This window comes from Ostrea edulis, chromosome 4 (assembly GCF_947568905.1).
Source record: "Ostrea edulis chromosome 4, xbOstEdul1.1, whole genome shotgun sequence".
In the NCBI taxonomy this organism is placed as follows: Eukaryota; Metazoa; Mollusca; class Bivalvia; order Ostreida; family Ostreidae; genus Ostrea; species Ostrea edulis.
In genome coordinates this window covers 83,404,493-83,420,171 of record NC_079167.1, presented here as the reverse complement: position 1 = coordinate 83,420,171, position 15,679 = coordinate 83,404,493, and the positions used below count along the sequence as shown (strand labels likewise).

The 15,679-nt window shown below is 36.5% G+C and overlaps 2 protein-coding genes across 3 annotated transcripts; both read right to left on the bottom strand.

The window, feature by feature from the left end:
- LOC125671518 (zinc finger protein OZF-like) lies at positions 1 to 4,322 on the bottom strand. 2 transcript variants are annotated; one of them, XM_048907290.2, is made up of 4 exons: positions 4,189 to 4,322; positions 2,698 to 2,865; positions 2,356 to 2,431; positions 1 to 880 (listed from the first exon to the last, which is right to left on the bottom strand). In XM_048907290.2, exons 1-4 carry the CDS (start codon positions 4,231 to 4,233, stop codon positions 18 to 20), a joined length of 1,152 nt encoding a protein of 383 aa, XP_048763247.2. In that variant the 5' UTR covers positions 4,234 to 4,322; the 3' UTR covers positions 1 to 17. The 2 variants fall into 2 exon arrangements, with proteins under 2 accessions (XP_048763247.2, XP_048763248.2); XM_048907291.2 differs by having other exon boundaries at positions 2,362 to 2,431; positions 4,189 to 4,317.
- Positions 4,323 to 7,693: 3,371 nt separating this feature from the next.
- Positions 7,694 to 10,633, bottom strand: LOC125671516 (THUMP domain-containing protein 1-like). The gene is made up of 3 exons (XM_048907288.2): positions 10,547 to 10,633; positions 9,314 to 9,544; positions 7,694 to 9,120 (listed from the first exon to the last, which is right to left on the bottom strand). Exons 2-3 carry the CDS (start codon positions 9,512 to 9,514, stop codon positions 8,104 to 8,106), a joined length of 1,218 nt encoding a protein of 405 aa, XP_048763245.1. The 5' UTR covers positions 9,515 to 9,544; positions 10,547 to 10,633; the 3' UTR covers positions 7,694 to 8,103.
- Positions 10,634 to 15,679: the final 5,046 nt, after the last annotated feature.

Here is a 15,679-nt window from a genome sequence, read left to right as displayed (position 1 = left end):
TTCCATTAAAACATTATTTATTGACAACTACTACAGAGGTGGGACTCGGCATTCTCCAGAGAATCAAACTGCTTTTCACATAATCCACACATGTACAGGATATCCTGAGTTGCAGGTGCTTGGTACACATTGACTTTCTGAGATAACATTGGATTTGCATCACTACAAGTCTGTTGGTGGCGTTTCAGGGAATTGGAAGTTGTGTAAATTTTCCCACACTGACAGGCATATTTTCTTTCACCTGTATGGAGAATCATGTGAGCTCTTAATTTATCTGGGTATCTAAATTTTTTACCACAGAGGTCACATTTTACTGGTTCGTATGGAATATGGGATGCTTCATGTCTTTTCAGAGCACTACTGTGGGCAAATTCTGAATTACATACTGAGCATTTATAAGGTTTTTGACCAGTGTGTGTGTTCATATGTTCTGTCCAGCCTGTCCGGTTGTGAAACTGTTTCATACACACACTACATTTGTAAGGAAGTTCTCTTTCTGCAGCAGGTTTGTGAATTTCCATGTGACTTTTCAATTTGCTCTGTTCAAAAAATTTGAATCCACAAACACCACACTGGAACTTTTTCTCTTGAGTGTGCCTCTTTTTGTGTTGTTGCACATACCGTTTCTTTGCATATGTCTTCAAGCAAATATCACATGTAAAAAGATCATGTTTTTCTTGATTGTGATCATCCAACTGAGAGAATGTCTGATACTGCACCTTGCATACTTTACAGAGAAACGCTTTAATCACACCATCAGTACATGTATATTGGCTGTCTTCAATTTCAATCTGCTCCGTGTCAGGGTTGACTAAACACTCATCATTCAGGTCACTTGTCTCTCCTCTAGTATCACTAAGAGTTTCATGCATCACATCATCTAGAAGACAAAAAAATCAACAACTAAAAGTACATGAATATATGATGTGTTGGAGTGACATGGATATCCCATCCAAGGGCCTGCTAAAAGGCCCACTGGAACCTTACAAGTACTTGACTTGTGCATTCTCATAATATATCTTTATATTCGATATTTCAATTCGGAATTTCCATGGAGTAGAAAATGAGTTTAAAATTTTCCAGGTCAAAGGGGCATAACTCTGCCTAACATAATCTGCCCAAAAAAATCATAGTAACTTGATTGATTGAATCTTGTTTAACGTCCCTCTCAAGAAATTTTCACTCATATGGAGACGTCACCAATACCAATGAAGGGCTTCAAATTCAGGCCTATGCTTGGCGCTTACGGTCATTGAGCAGTGGGGGTTCTTTAACGTGCAACACCTACTGTGACACGGGACATCCATTTCTAAGGTTATCTCCGAGGACCCATGACATTCACACCTGATGCCGAGAATTTGTCAATGGAACTGTCACTGAGTCTACCAGTTTTAAAGACTTAGGTCTGTCACAGTTGGGATTAGAACCCCAACCGTCCGCATGCGGGGCAAACGCTCTACCTCTAGACCACCGCGGCAGTACTAGTAACTTGAAGTGCATTTTCTCATAATATATCTATATTCTAAACAATTCAAAACGTCTACGTGCCTGAGATAATGGGCAGAAACTGTGAATATTTTTTGAAATTTTTTAAGTCCAAGGGGTACAATTGTCAAAAATTATTCCACCAGAACCATATAAGAACTTGACCTATAATATTCTCAATATGTATCCATACACCAATCTCCTTCAGTTGAACATGTGCTTCTGTGTAATGAACAGAAACTAAAGTATGATAGAAGGATGGAAAAGGGTAACACGATATGCCCCAGTCACAGGCTCTCAACACAACATATACAATTTAAAAAATTGCCTTTCTGTAAACAAACTATTCACAAGGTATATATCACGCCACCATCTTGGCTTTTTCTTACCAGCTGCATCACTTGCAATTTCGGAAAAAAGTTCAATAGACCCATACTGTCTAGCAACAACTTATATGCAGCTGCAGAACTGTAGCTCTCTTAGAAAATATTGGGAGAGATCAGAGAGCAACAATTCTGTCAACGTCTTATCTCTCACATCGTCCTGGTGAACAGGAAATTAAGTCCATTGATCGGCGATAATCAAGCATCAAATACTGTCTACTGCTAATCAAATGCAAAAAAATCAGTAAAGGGGCAAAGGGGGACCTAATATTTATTAAATATATTTAAAACATCAAGAGCTTGTGGCCACAGTTATTTCATGCAAGGTCATAAAAATTAACTTCTCTGTGGAATGAATTTCAATCTCTTGGGAATATAAAAAAAATGGTAGTATTTAAGATAAGACTATAATTGTGGATCAGAAAGATGTACAAAGTTCATGTACTTAAAATATTTATGTACAATGAATTGTTTTTTACAGACCCACCTTTACCACTTAACATTCCATCGCGAATTTCACTCGATATGTTTTCTACTGGTTCCTCTTCCTTGAATTTACTTTCCTAAACACGAAACAATAGAATCTCACAAGAATATCTCATGTATCATGATAACATATGGGCAACTTTTAAATAGTTATTATTTCAAAATACCAAGCATTTCATAAACAATTGAAATGCACAGAATTCATGACTGTATGATTCATTAACTTACAACATGATTACAATGGTAAATACCTGCATGCTAATTGTCATTTACCATATACATTACTGACAATACTAACATTCTTTGTAAATGCATTTCAAAAGTTTATTTAAAGTTTTGATACCAGATATGATCTTGCTCTTAGCAGGGATTTCCAGCTTCCATGGACAGTGTAATGGTCACTTTCAATTTGTTTCACTAATGTTATTCCTGACTGCTGAACCCATTTTTGTATTTCTTCCTCTGTCAAGTGTGCAATTATCTTTACTTCTGCACTGAGCAATCCAAATATCTGTACATATAAAATAAATAAAATTAATATCAAAATTGCATATATAGCTTTACGGAGACAAATTAAAATTGGCATACAAGTTAATCTTTGCTTAATTTAGTAGATACTTATGATTTCTTTCACCACACCACCCCACCCCAAAAAAGGTATAGACACATGGGTCATATCACTCACCCAAGCACACTAAATAAGCAGCAGTTGCATTTTCCAATATTAAACATTGACTGGCCTTACCCTGGCAATGCATAACATAACATGATGTCAACAAATCTACACTACATAGAGAAGTTTATATATTGATTTTACATATTGAATCTTGTGGTTCTCAAACAATTTTCCCATACATTCCTATGTAAAATGTTGAACCTCTACTCAGTACTATGGCGACACCATAAACCCCAATACTGTGTTGACACTGAACCCCGATACTGTGGTGACACCGTGGACCCCGATACTGTGGTGACACTGTGAACCTCCAATACTGTGGTGACACCGTGAACCACCAATACTGTGGTGACACTGTGAACCCCGATACTGTGGTGACACCGTGAACCTTGATACTGTGGTGACACCGTGAACCCCGATACTGTGGTGACACTGTGACGATATTGTGGCGACACCCATGAACCCACCCCACCCCAATACTGTGGTGACACTGTGAACCTCCAATACTGTGGTGACACTGTGAACCCCGATACTGTGGTGACAATGTGAACCCCAATACTGTGGTGACACTGTGAACCTCCAATACTGTGGTGACACTGTGAACCCCGATACTGTGGTGACACTGTGAACCCCGATACTGTGGTGACACTGTGAACCTCCAATACTGTGGTGACACTGTGAACCTCCAATACTGTGGTGACACTGAACCCCTGATACTGTGACGATACCATGAACCCTGATACTGTAGTGAACCCCGATACTGTGGTGACACTGTGAACCCCCAATACTGTGGTGACACTGTGAACCTCCAATACTGTGGTGACACTGTGAACCCCCAATACTGTGGTGACACTGAACCCCGATACTGTGGTGACACCGTGAACCCCACAGTAACCGTGAGGCGCGTGCCACTAAGTAAACACGGTGTCAGGTACGGGTAATTAGGAGACCATAATTGCGTAGGTAATCAAGGAATCATTGTCCATAATAGATCAAGGGTTGCATTTAAACCCCAAACAGATGTGGCTTGGATATTGAGCCCATCATAATTATTAATTTCTCAAAATATTTTTTGAAACATGTACGTGTAATTTTGAAACTGCGCTCGCTCTAACGGTAGCACCATCAATACATTAGCAAAGTATCACACACACACACCTTATCTAATTGAGTTTCTAAATCAATTTCTGCCTTTGTGTACATGGTTCACTATTAGGAAGGTTTTGTAATTTGTCTTGACTTCTTTTAAGGATAGAAACTAAAACTTCCGGTCTGTACATCTCAGACAATTCGTTCTAGAATCCAGTCGGATGTACATTCCTTTTATGTTTCGACCACAGGAACTTAGCCCGTTTGGGCCCGAACTCTGTGAATATGTATGAGTTCGGGCCCAAACGGGCTTAGCCCCTGTGGTTTCAACGTCTTCTCGTCGTTTATAGTCAGCTTTTCTTGGAAATTGGACAGACTCACGATTTCACCCCAAATTTTGTTTTTCACTTTTAATATTAACGATAAATATCTTACGATTTCAAGCCGGATAGGCTCATTTTTTAAAAGTGGGGGGAAAAACCTGTCTCGTTATAACGAGTTAGTATTTTAGTGGCAGATTTAAGAGGGACGCAGCCCCCCCCCCCTAAAATTTTCAAATCTAAGGTAAATCGTAGTCCCTTGTTTGAAAAAATGTAAATGATAAAAGAAGCAATACTTTCTTCCACTCTCGGAGAAATAAATTACATAATCTTTTGATTTATTGAATTACTTTCATTGAGAGATTTTTCCAAAAACTCTTAAAATTTCCGTCATTTTATTAATTTTGCCTTATTAAAAATAACAGAAATTAGTCAAATTTACTGCATCGGAGACATATTTCAAGCCCTATTAAATATGTGAAATCCAAGAGCTTCCGGGGCCCTCGCCCACTGGGGGTTCAAGGGTGCCTCCAGACCCCCTGCTTCATAAAGTTGCGCCCCTAACCGCAATTCCTGGATCCGCCCCTGTATCTCGTTATAACGAGTTAATTATCTTGTTATAACGAGTTATTTATCTCGTCATAATGAGTTAGTTATCTCGGTATAACGAGTTGATCTAAGTTTATTTATCTATCACATTTTAAGTATTCTTTAAGTAAAATGAGTCATCCAAAAGATAAATTTGTAACTGTGCAAAATTAAGTTGCTTTAAATTACAAAATCAACATTTCACTGGTTTGTTTGAAAACATAAAGATCGACTCAAGTATTTGTTTACATAACAGTTAAGGCTAAAATACTTGCTTTTATTTTTGCATTCAGAATTTTTGCTGGCAACATAAACGACTTATATTTTTATTTTTTAACATCAAAATTTTTTTTTTTTTCATAAAACGTGAACCAGTCCTTTGAAGAAGTATAATTGATATTCCCAGAATCTAGAATTACACTTTGATGACCATGGTCTTCTAACAGATAGGCAATATGGGTTTCGGAAGCAATCTAATTAAAATTAGATGTTAGATCCGCTCATATACTCGCTACACAAACGTAGCGAATATGTGAGCGGATCTAACATCTAATTTTAATTAGATTGTTTCGGAAGAAGAGTTCAACTGAGACCCAACTCCTCCTGTCGGTAAACACCCCGTTATAGAGCCTAGATATTGGAGAGCATGTACAGTGTACAAGACTGTATCTGCTTGATTTCCCAAAGGCTTTCCATAAGGTCCCCCAAAATAGACTCCTGATGAAACTGCACCATTACAGGATTAGAGGACTCTACTAGGATGGATATCATGCAGCTTCCTCCTAAAACATACAACAATAGCGACTACTGGAGTCCCCCAGGGTACTGTCTTAGGACCACTCCTCTTCTTGATATTCATCAACAACTTATCATCAGTAACATCAACCACCAGGCTTTTCTGAAATGACTGCCTCTAGTACAATCTAATTAAAATCAGACTTCTTAGATCCGTGCCGTATACTCTGTGTATATTGTAGCGATTGTGAGTGTATCTTAGGATCCGATTTTAATTAGATTGGCCTCTAGTACAGATGCATCAAACCATCAGAAGATCAAGCTTGCACAGAGACCCTGACAAACAGTAGGATTGGGAGAATTACTACTGGCTTGTGTGCTTCAAACCCTGACAAGTGTGAAGTAGTGAGAGTTGGCATTCAGAAGTCCTCCCCTGCTTGCTCAATACACCATACATATAGCCATACACTGAACACAGTGGATTCTGCAAGTACCTCGGCTTTACCATCACTAAGAATCTTAGCTGGAACACTTACATAGACAAGATCCAACACCAAGAAGGCAAATTCCACCTCAGTCCAGCCTTTCTAGGAAGGAACATTAGCAGATGCCCAACTCTCATGAAAACACAGTATAGTATTACTTCACACTAGTGACACCAACCACCCAGTATGCTAGTACTGTGTGGAGCCCAGCAAAGACCATCAATCAATAAGTTAGAAATGGTGAAAATTAAAGCAGGGCAGCTAGATTTGCGAGTGGAGACTACCAATGCACAAGCAGTATAATTTATAGATACAGCAACTCCAGTGGCAACCACTCCAAGCTCACAGGGAAACAGCTCAGGTAGTTATGATATACATGATAGTGGACATTTCTGCTGACAAACTACCTTCATCAGTCAACTATGAGAACCAGAGACCACATTCTCTGCTCCGTGTACCACACTCCAGAACCAGTGATAATCAGATCCAGGCCTTGACCAGAGACCACATTCTCTGCTCCGTGTACCACACTCCAGAACCAGTGATAATAAGATCCAGGCCTTAGATCACACTACCAGGAGGAGTGGGGACCAACACTCGGGACAGTTTCAACATCCGACTCTTCAGTGACTCAGAGGACTCTGTCGTTTTTAACTTTTTCTTTCGTTGATTTTAATGACCACTGTAGATGGATGGTTACCCCCTCCAGCAGGGAGTGATAATACTTAAGATAGTTCGGCAATTATTTGGAAGAACAGAATTCATCAAAATCCAGTTATGCTTGACTTTGAAACGAGTGTTTTGGGAATTCCATTGAATTGATAACTCCAAAAATTCATAACATGGTACATGAATAAATGTTAAAGTTGTTTGTACATGTATGATGGGAGTACACTATGGGAAACTATACAAAAATTAACAAATGTCTCGATTGTTTTATTCCTTATTATTTACATTTTGAATGTTTTTGCCTCCGATATCGTTACAGATTGTAATGATTCTTTTTTGAGAAGTGGACAGGCATAGCCTACATCTTGTAGTGTGGATGAAGGCCATGCTTGTCCACTTCTCTAAAGAGAATAGCATTTCCTCATGAACACTCTGCAGTTATACACAATGCGTGTATGAATACAGAAGTACTTAACAAATATTGATAGCTGGGAATTCTGAAAGAGATGACAGCAGAATGTGAATGTGACCGAGTCATTTGATGATAACTTTCAATAATGTGTACCTATTTGAAGTGCAATTGAATTTTTTATAACTTTCAATGACAACTGAAAGAAATTTGAAATCAATATCAAATTAACATCAAAATAACACTATCACATAAATATAAGAAATGAAAATACATCTGGGTTTGAACTGCAATGCTTCATACTGGCATACTTTTCATAAAGTACATTAACTTCTCAAATATCTGTATTTTGTATATAAACATAAAGGTTTTTATGTCCAGTTGATTTACTGAGAATTAAATATACATTGAAACAATTAAAGTTTCTCACTAACATTGGTAAATCAAAATATTTCTTAATCACTGCATCATGTAAAATAGGTATAGACAGAAAATCAGAGTACCATTAAATTTATCTGCATTTTTATTTACTTACTTACAGATAATCTTTAACTTGTTCTAAACACTTCATGTATATTAAATGATCAGACATGAACACAAGTTGTGAAACTTGTTTGTTAATTGTCATAATACAAAGAGATTTTAAACTTTCATAACGCATGAAATCTCAAGAATACAATCTCTGAATTTAAGAAATTGTGCTATAGAAATTTTAAAAACTTTTCTGACGAAAGACTGGTAAACTGCTGATTTCAAACAATAATAAACATTAACTTGCTCATGAATTCTCACTGGGGTCATTTACTGGTACAATATCGTCAGACACATCATTACAATCTGTGGTTGTTTTTGCTGTAATCTCTTCATTTACTTTTAGCGTGCCTAAAACTGATTCTCCCTCGGAATTTTTGTCTCTTGTTGCACTGCTCTGTGTAACTTTAGTTTCCTGTCCCTCTGTCTCTTTAAGTTCCTCATCATCTTGAGTTAAGTTTGCTTTGTTGGGTTGTAAAATTTCCGGCGCTTGTACAGCAACTTTCTCTTTGTCCTCTGGGACTTCTACTGCAACTTTCTCTTTGTCCTCTGGGACTTCTATTGCAACTTTCTCTTTGTCGTCTGCTTGTACACTTTCTTCCTCATTATCCTTCAATGCTTGAACAGTTTCTTCTTTGTTTATTTCTGCTGGCTCAGCTTTGTTCTCAGCACTTCCCTTTATTATTTCTTGCAAGTTGTACTTTTTGAATTTGAAGAAGTCCTCTGCTATCCCCAAACAACACACAGACTGAATGACTTCCACCAATATGACATAATCTGGTTTATCATGATTCACTCGGTGCAAAGGATTCAACTCCTTTATGATACCAGCCAAAGCCGGAATAACCGAATCACGCCCAAGGCCATTATTGTTCCTGATTTTTACAACTATACTAAAAGAAAATCCCTTTCCAAATGGAGTCTCAAAGATTGGAGTAAATAGTTCTTTCCCAAGCTTTTTCACTTCACCTTCCTCTGCTCTACAACTACCTGATATCGGAAGCAGACGAATGGCGTACCTGGATTTTTGTACCTTTGTTTCTGACAAATCAGAGAGTATGGAGTGAGCTAACTGACTAGGGTCTGGTAGGGTGGTCCTAATGAAGATGCAGTTTTTTGCTCTTGTATTGGTGTTTTGGAATCGTCTCTGTGCAAGCTTGGCCTCCTTAATTTCCTTCACTTCCTTCATCATCGCCTTTTCGATGTCTTCCTCCTCCTCTTCATCTCCTGACAAGTCCTCATCATTCTTTGAGTCGGGCATATCCTTTTCAGAATATAGAATGAGAGTTAGCATTGTACACGCATTTTATGTAAAACGATTAAACTTTTTTCAGAGGAGATTGATATACTTGACAATGACACAATTTGTCCAATGTGCATTTCTAAAATTCTGTAATTACAATAATCATTTCTCACAAATGCAGAAGATTAACACAATGCTCTTAGTCAAGCGTCACCTTCTCTGGACCATAGAGCTTATCAGCATACTCATTCAGGATGTTGTATGCCTCTCGAACAGCCCCCTTCTCATTGTTGTTACACGTTATGATGAATCCCCTCATCCCCGCTTCCAGTTTCCATACATCTCTCTTTGGTTTCTTGTTGGCACATTTTATGTAGTATGACTTTGGTCGTTTCTTTCCTCTTTTTTCACTCATTCTTGCAACAAAACTCCTAGACTTTACCAGCTGAAATAAAATATTTCAAATTGTACGTATATATTCAGATTTCAATAATAAAATTAAGTTAATTCTTTGTGTTGTACATAACTGTATCTGTATTAGCTAAGAGTACTGTAGATTCCTAAATATACGTGAGGAATTTATCATCACATACGATAATTTTGTGAGAAGCATTTTTAAAGGTAGCATTAACTTAACTTTGCTATCACAACAATTGCATACCGAAATTTGGCTGTAAGCATCTTGTTGATTGGACTAATTTGGTGATTCAATGTGTTTTGAAAGCTTTATTAAGAGTACTCCATTTGTTTACTTGAATTATGTTAGTAATTAAGTATGTGTAAATATCTAGCTATTACATAAATTTGTTCAAATGTAAATTTACCTCAAACTCATATATGTATATTTTTACTCAAAAAATATAGAGCATGTAACCTTGGGTACAAAAGTATCACTTAAAATTGGAGTGCTTATTTCTTGCCATATTAATCCGAGATTCCTCCAACTCTTACCCCCGCTTTTATATTGTGCACAGGTCACTGCATAATACCGTTATCTGCACCGCATATCTTTAATATACAGTTTATTCCGTAATTCAGGTTCATACACCACCATCCCCCACCACCATGTTTTAATTTATGCTTCTTTTAATTGTGCCATATGCAAATCTTTGAAATTTTGCATATTCCTCTAGTAATTTAACGGTATAAACCAAATTTAAAGAGCAAATAACTCTTACTAAAGGAAAAATAAATCTTACATTTTATCGCGGTGCAGATAACAGTATTATGCCCATGTCACAATATAAAAGCGGGGGTAAGAGTCAGAGGAATCTCGGATTATTGCCACATGTAATTTGTAAACGATTTTTTTTTTTTTTTATCTAGTTACTCTTCATAATCCTAGTATAATTCTGTATGTTTAGGAAAATAGTCATGATTTTTCTATCAAATTATGTATATTAAAGGAAACGGTCTTTAAAAAGTCGAATGTAAACATACAACGTACCAAATTAGCAATGTGCAATGCGATAGTCGCGTCTTCTCAGGGCGCTGACATATTGGAAGTAAAACTAAAAGTCGTACTAATAACGGTTCAATTTTTTACCGGAACTTTTAAAAGTTGCGATCGAGGGTTCTATAAGAAATTAACAAATAAGTCAACTAGAATTATGATTTTGTTCATTCGAATTGTTGTATTGCGCAATCATTTTGTTTTTTAAATATCAATATGACACCCTAAGGGCGGGTCCAGAAAAGTTCAAAGGGGCGGCGAGTGAAGGCTTCCTGATTAGCACCGTGGCAGAACGACAAAGGTGTATGGAGCGCCAAATTAACATAGACTCAAATAATTGAAGATATCATCAATTCAATTATTGTTTTCTTTAATTGAATTAATGCACGCATTAAATCAATTATTGCTCTCATCAAATGAATTAATGCCCGCTTCAATTCAATTATTGCTCTCATCAATTGAATTAATGCGCGCATCAACTGAATTAATGCGCGCATCAATTGAATTAATGAGAGCAATATAACTGATTTTTAAAATGCGCGCATTAATTAAATTATTGCTCTCTTCAATTCAATTGATGCGCGCATTAATTGAATTAATGAGAGCAATAATAGATTTGATGCGCGCATTAATTCAATTGTTGCTCTCTTCAATTCAATTGTTGCTCTCTTCAATTCAATTGATGCGCGCATTAATTGAATTAATGAGAGCAATAATAGATTTGATGCGCGCATTAATTCAATTGTTGCTCTCTTCAATTCAATTGTTGCTCTCTTCAATTCAATTGATGAGAACATCAATTTAGCAGAATTATTGCTCGCAATAATTAATTTAAAGCTCGGTGTAAATAATTTGATGATCTCTTTAATTCAATTGAAGATATCTTTAAATCATTTACAATGCTTTTGTATAAGGAATTAATGCGCGCATCAATTCTTTTAAAGAGAGCAACAATTCAATTAAAGATATCATTAATTCAATTGTGGATTTGTTGAATTGAACATATCTTTAATTTTATAGTTGCGTTCTCTAAAAGAATTATTGCTCTCTTCAAATGAATTAAAGATATCATTGATTCAATTGAAGAGAGCAATAATTGAATTAATGCCCGCATCAATTCAATTATTGCTCTCTTCAATTGAATTGTAGCGTGCATCAATTCAATTGTTGATATCATTAATTCATTTGAAGGGATTATTAATTCAATTAAAGCGCGCATCAATTCAGCTGAAGAATTAATGCTATCATCAATTCAATTGTTGCATCAAATGAATTGATGATATCTTCAAATAATTGAAGATATCTTCAATTATTTGAGTTTATGTTAATTTGGCGCTCCATAAAGGTGGGAGCTGGGATTGTATCCTCTGAAACATTCCTCTTTGAAAACCAAAATTAATGATAGAACAACCCCTTCTTTAAAAAAAAAAATTCCTGGATCCGCCCCTGGACACTTTTTGAAAATGGTATAGCCTAGCAATAGCACTTGGCCCAAGTAAAGGAACAGTGGTGTTTTCCACACATACCTCTATACCTCTATTTTTCTCAATACATCAAGTTCAGCGGAGACGATATGTTGTACTAAATGGACGCTGCAGAAATGCTATTTCGTACATCTGAAAAATCCAAACATCCTTTTCGAATAGATAAAGCCTGCACAAGTTTGATGAAAATAGAACAGGATGAAAGGGAAGGAGGGAGAATGTACCGATTAATAGCCAGAAAGCACTGGGTGGGGTGAGGGAGAGAGCGCGAGGTAGGGTCAGACAGGACAGCTGGGCGCCGCCTCGTCTCACTTTAAGATAGCACGGATCGATGTAGTAAATTTTCTCAGAGCTGTAACCTCAGAATAATATGGTATCCTTTTCTGCCCCGTTTGATCTGCAGTCCCCTAAATAATCTTTTATCATTGAATTAAACTTCCAAATAAAGAAAGGACAGGGCTTTTAAGAAATTGAGTCCCATCCTATTGTACAAATTGTAATTGTTATATTTACAACACCATTGTTCAAATCAAGGAGGTTGGTAACTGCAAACTATGAAACATTCCCTTCTATCTATCAACACAGTCCATTTGCGTGGTATTATCTCTTTCTGTTGGTTATGGTTTGTATATGCTGGTGCTAAGTATCACACAGTCCAGTGGCGGATTTAAGGGGGGGGGGGCGCAGCCGGCATCCCCCCCCCCCCTAAAATTTTCAAACTTAAGGTAAATCGTGGTATCTTTTTTAGAAAAATGTACTAAACAATGTAAGAAGCAATAATTTCTTCCACTCCCAGAGAAATAAATGACAAAATCTATTGATTTCTTGAATTACTTCATTGGGAGAACTTAATTTTTTCCAAAAACCTTTAAAATTTGCGTCATTTTATTAATTTCACCTCATAAAAAATGATAGAAAATAGTACAAAAGACTAAATAGACTGTAAAATCCCTGGGCCCCCACCAGGGATTCGCCCCCAGACCCCCTGCCTCATAAAGTGGCGCCCCCGTAACCGCAATTCCTGGATTCGCCCCTGCAGTCATTGTTTCTCGCTCCCATGAGTAATTAAGAAACCCATGTCTAGTATGGAGTGCAAATAATTGAAGATACCTTTACTTATTTGAAGATACCAATTTATTTGATGCGCGAAACAATTCAATTTAAATTCTCTTCAAATACATGTAATTAATGCTATCTTCAATTCTGAATTATTACGCGCATTTAGCAACATCCCTCTCTTCAACTGAATTAATATATCATTAATTCAATTGATGCGCACAATAATTCTTTTAGAGAGAGCAACTAAATATCTAGAGATATCCTGAATTCAAAACATCCACAATCAAATTCAGGAGCTCTTGTTGATGTCTTTAAAAGAATTGACGCGCATTAATTTTTTTCAATTGAATTAAAGAGATCATCCAATCATTTATACGGGTTCCAAATTAAATTTTGCGGGCAAGAATTCCACCATATTGGTGCGCGTATCAATGGAATTGATAACAGCAATTATTGAATTAATGCGCACATCAATTCAGTTATTGCTCTTATGAATTGAAAACAATTGAATTGGTGTGTTCATCAAATCAATTATTGCATATCAATTCAATTGATCAGAACAGTAACATTGAATTGATGCGCATATCAGTTCAATCATTTAAAAACTGAATCGATTATGTCTTCAAATTATCAAAGATATCTTCAATTATTTGAGTTTGTGTTGATTTAATGCTCCATAGGCCAGTCTTACCAACCAGTCGCAGTGGCATTCAACTTGTGACCTGGAGGGCATGGATTAGAAGTTCGAACCCTGCTTGCCATTTACAAGTGAGAGTCGCGAGTCTTTCGGATTATACTTTAAAAACCGAGGTCCCGTTTTACGGTAAGTTTTGGCATTATAAAGAACCATCACTGCTACGGCACTGATTTGTGGTACTTCACCTACAGCTGGTGACGTCTTGATATTAAAAAAAAAAAAAAAAAAAAAATCAAAAAATCTCGAAGGATGTAAAACAAATGAACAAACAAACAACTCGGTGACATCTTGTGTTCCCGCCGTTAGCCACATTTATTCCAGTCAGCTATCCAATTCTCTCTCTGCTCGCTCTCTGTAGCCATTGAGCAAACGATTTCCATCTAAGGCACGTTTTTATATGAGGACGTCAAAATATTATACTATTTTTTACGCTATTTGGCACACAGTCATGTAATGATATGCGCGCGCATGAGTACGATATTTTCTGTAACGCTGGACATCGAAAAATGACGACATCTGCGTATATCTAACTCTGATATTGCTCATGGAATGTATGTGAAGTATATTTTATACATTTCCTTCAATTGCCATTGATATGTAAATCTTTAAAAAAAAAGTCCACAAAACTTATATATCTGTGTGAACATTGCGGAAGCATTTTCTTCTGCATGTATCAAAGTAAAACCAGTACCACGTGCAACGTCTTAATTTTGAATTATTTCATGCATTAATTGACTTATTGATAGCACTAATTATTCTGCTGAATTTATGCAAGCAATAATTGATTTGTTGCTCTCTTCAAATATATTAATGATATCAACAAATGAATCGATGCACGCTACAATTCAAGTGAAGAGAGCATATTAATTCAACTGAAGAGAGCATAGTTGATTTGATTTACGCATCAATATGGAGCTCCAAATTCACATAAACTCAAATAATTGAAGATATCTTTAACTATTTGAAGATATTATTAATTCATTTGATGCGCGCAATAATTCAATCAAATATCTTTTCAAATAATTGATGGTATCTTCAATTCTGAATTCTTGCGCTCATGATTGATTGAATTGATTATAACATTAATTATTCTGCTGAATTGATGATCGCTATAATTGCATTGTTGCTCTCTACAAATGAATTGATGATATCAACAATTGAATTGATGCGCGCTACAATTCAATTGATGAGAGCATTAATTCAATCAATGCGCACATCATTTCAAATCATGCATGTAAAGATTGAATTATTGCTCTCTTCAACTGAATTGTAGCGTGCATCGTACAGCATATCTATAATTGAATTAATGTTCTGTTTAATTGAATTGTATGCTGCTCTCTGAAAGTAAAGAATTAAAGATATCTTCAATTATCTGAGTTTATGTTAATTTGGCCCTCCATACATCAATGAAATTATTGCGCACAATAATTGAATTGATGTTAATTTCGCGCCCATTCTTGTCTTCACTCTCCCCCATCTTTCCACGCTGTCGCTCCTATATATACAAAGTCTGTAACACGCCTTTGGGCATTGTTTCTTTTTGAGCATTCAGTTTCAGCTCAAATTTTCCACTTTCTTAACCCTCTTGACATTCTCATATCTTGAACTTTTTATGAGACGTGTGCAATTTTCTAATTGTCTGCGTATAGTTCAGCTCACTTTGTACAGTTAGGAAGGACAATGTGATATGAGGCCAACATTAGCGCGTTATTCTGCAGATTTAGACAGATAAGGACCCAGTCTTATACTAATAGAGAGCATTGAGAGGAGAGGTATACTACAGTAGCACAGCATCCATTAAAATCTTTACCTGGAATGAATGGTCGTTATAACGATCTAGTTCGTCAATACAGCCTATCATTTTGTCAAATGCTGTCTGACATGTTT

Coding starts and splice junctions, on each gene's coding strand:
- LOC125671518 (XM_048907290.2), bottom strand. CDS start 4,233: ATGTACACAAAGGCAGAAATTGATTTAGAAACTCAATTAGATAAG. Junction 2,866..4,188: donor TAGAAACTCAATTAGATAAG/GTGTGTGTGTGT, acceptor TTATATGTACAG/ATATTTGGATTGCTCAGTGC. Junction 2,432..2,697: donor TAAGAGCAAGATCATATCTG/GTATCAAAACTT, acceptor TTTCGTGTTTAG/GAAAGTAAATTCAAGGAAGA.
- LOC125671516 (XM_048907288.2), bottom strand. CDS start 9,514: ATGAGTGAAAAAAGAGGAAAGAAACGACCAAAGTCATACTACATAAAA. Junction 9,121..9,313: donor AGCTCTATGGTCCAGAGAAG/GTGACGCTTGAC, acceptor TATTCTGAAAAG/GATATGCCCGACTCAAAGAA.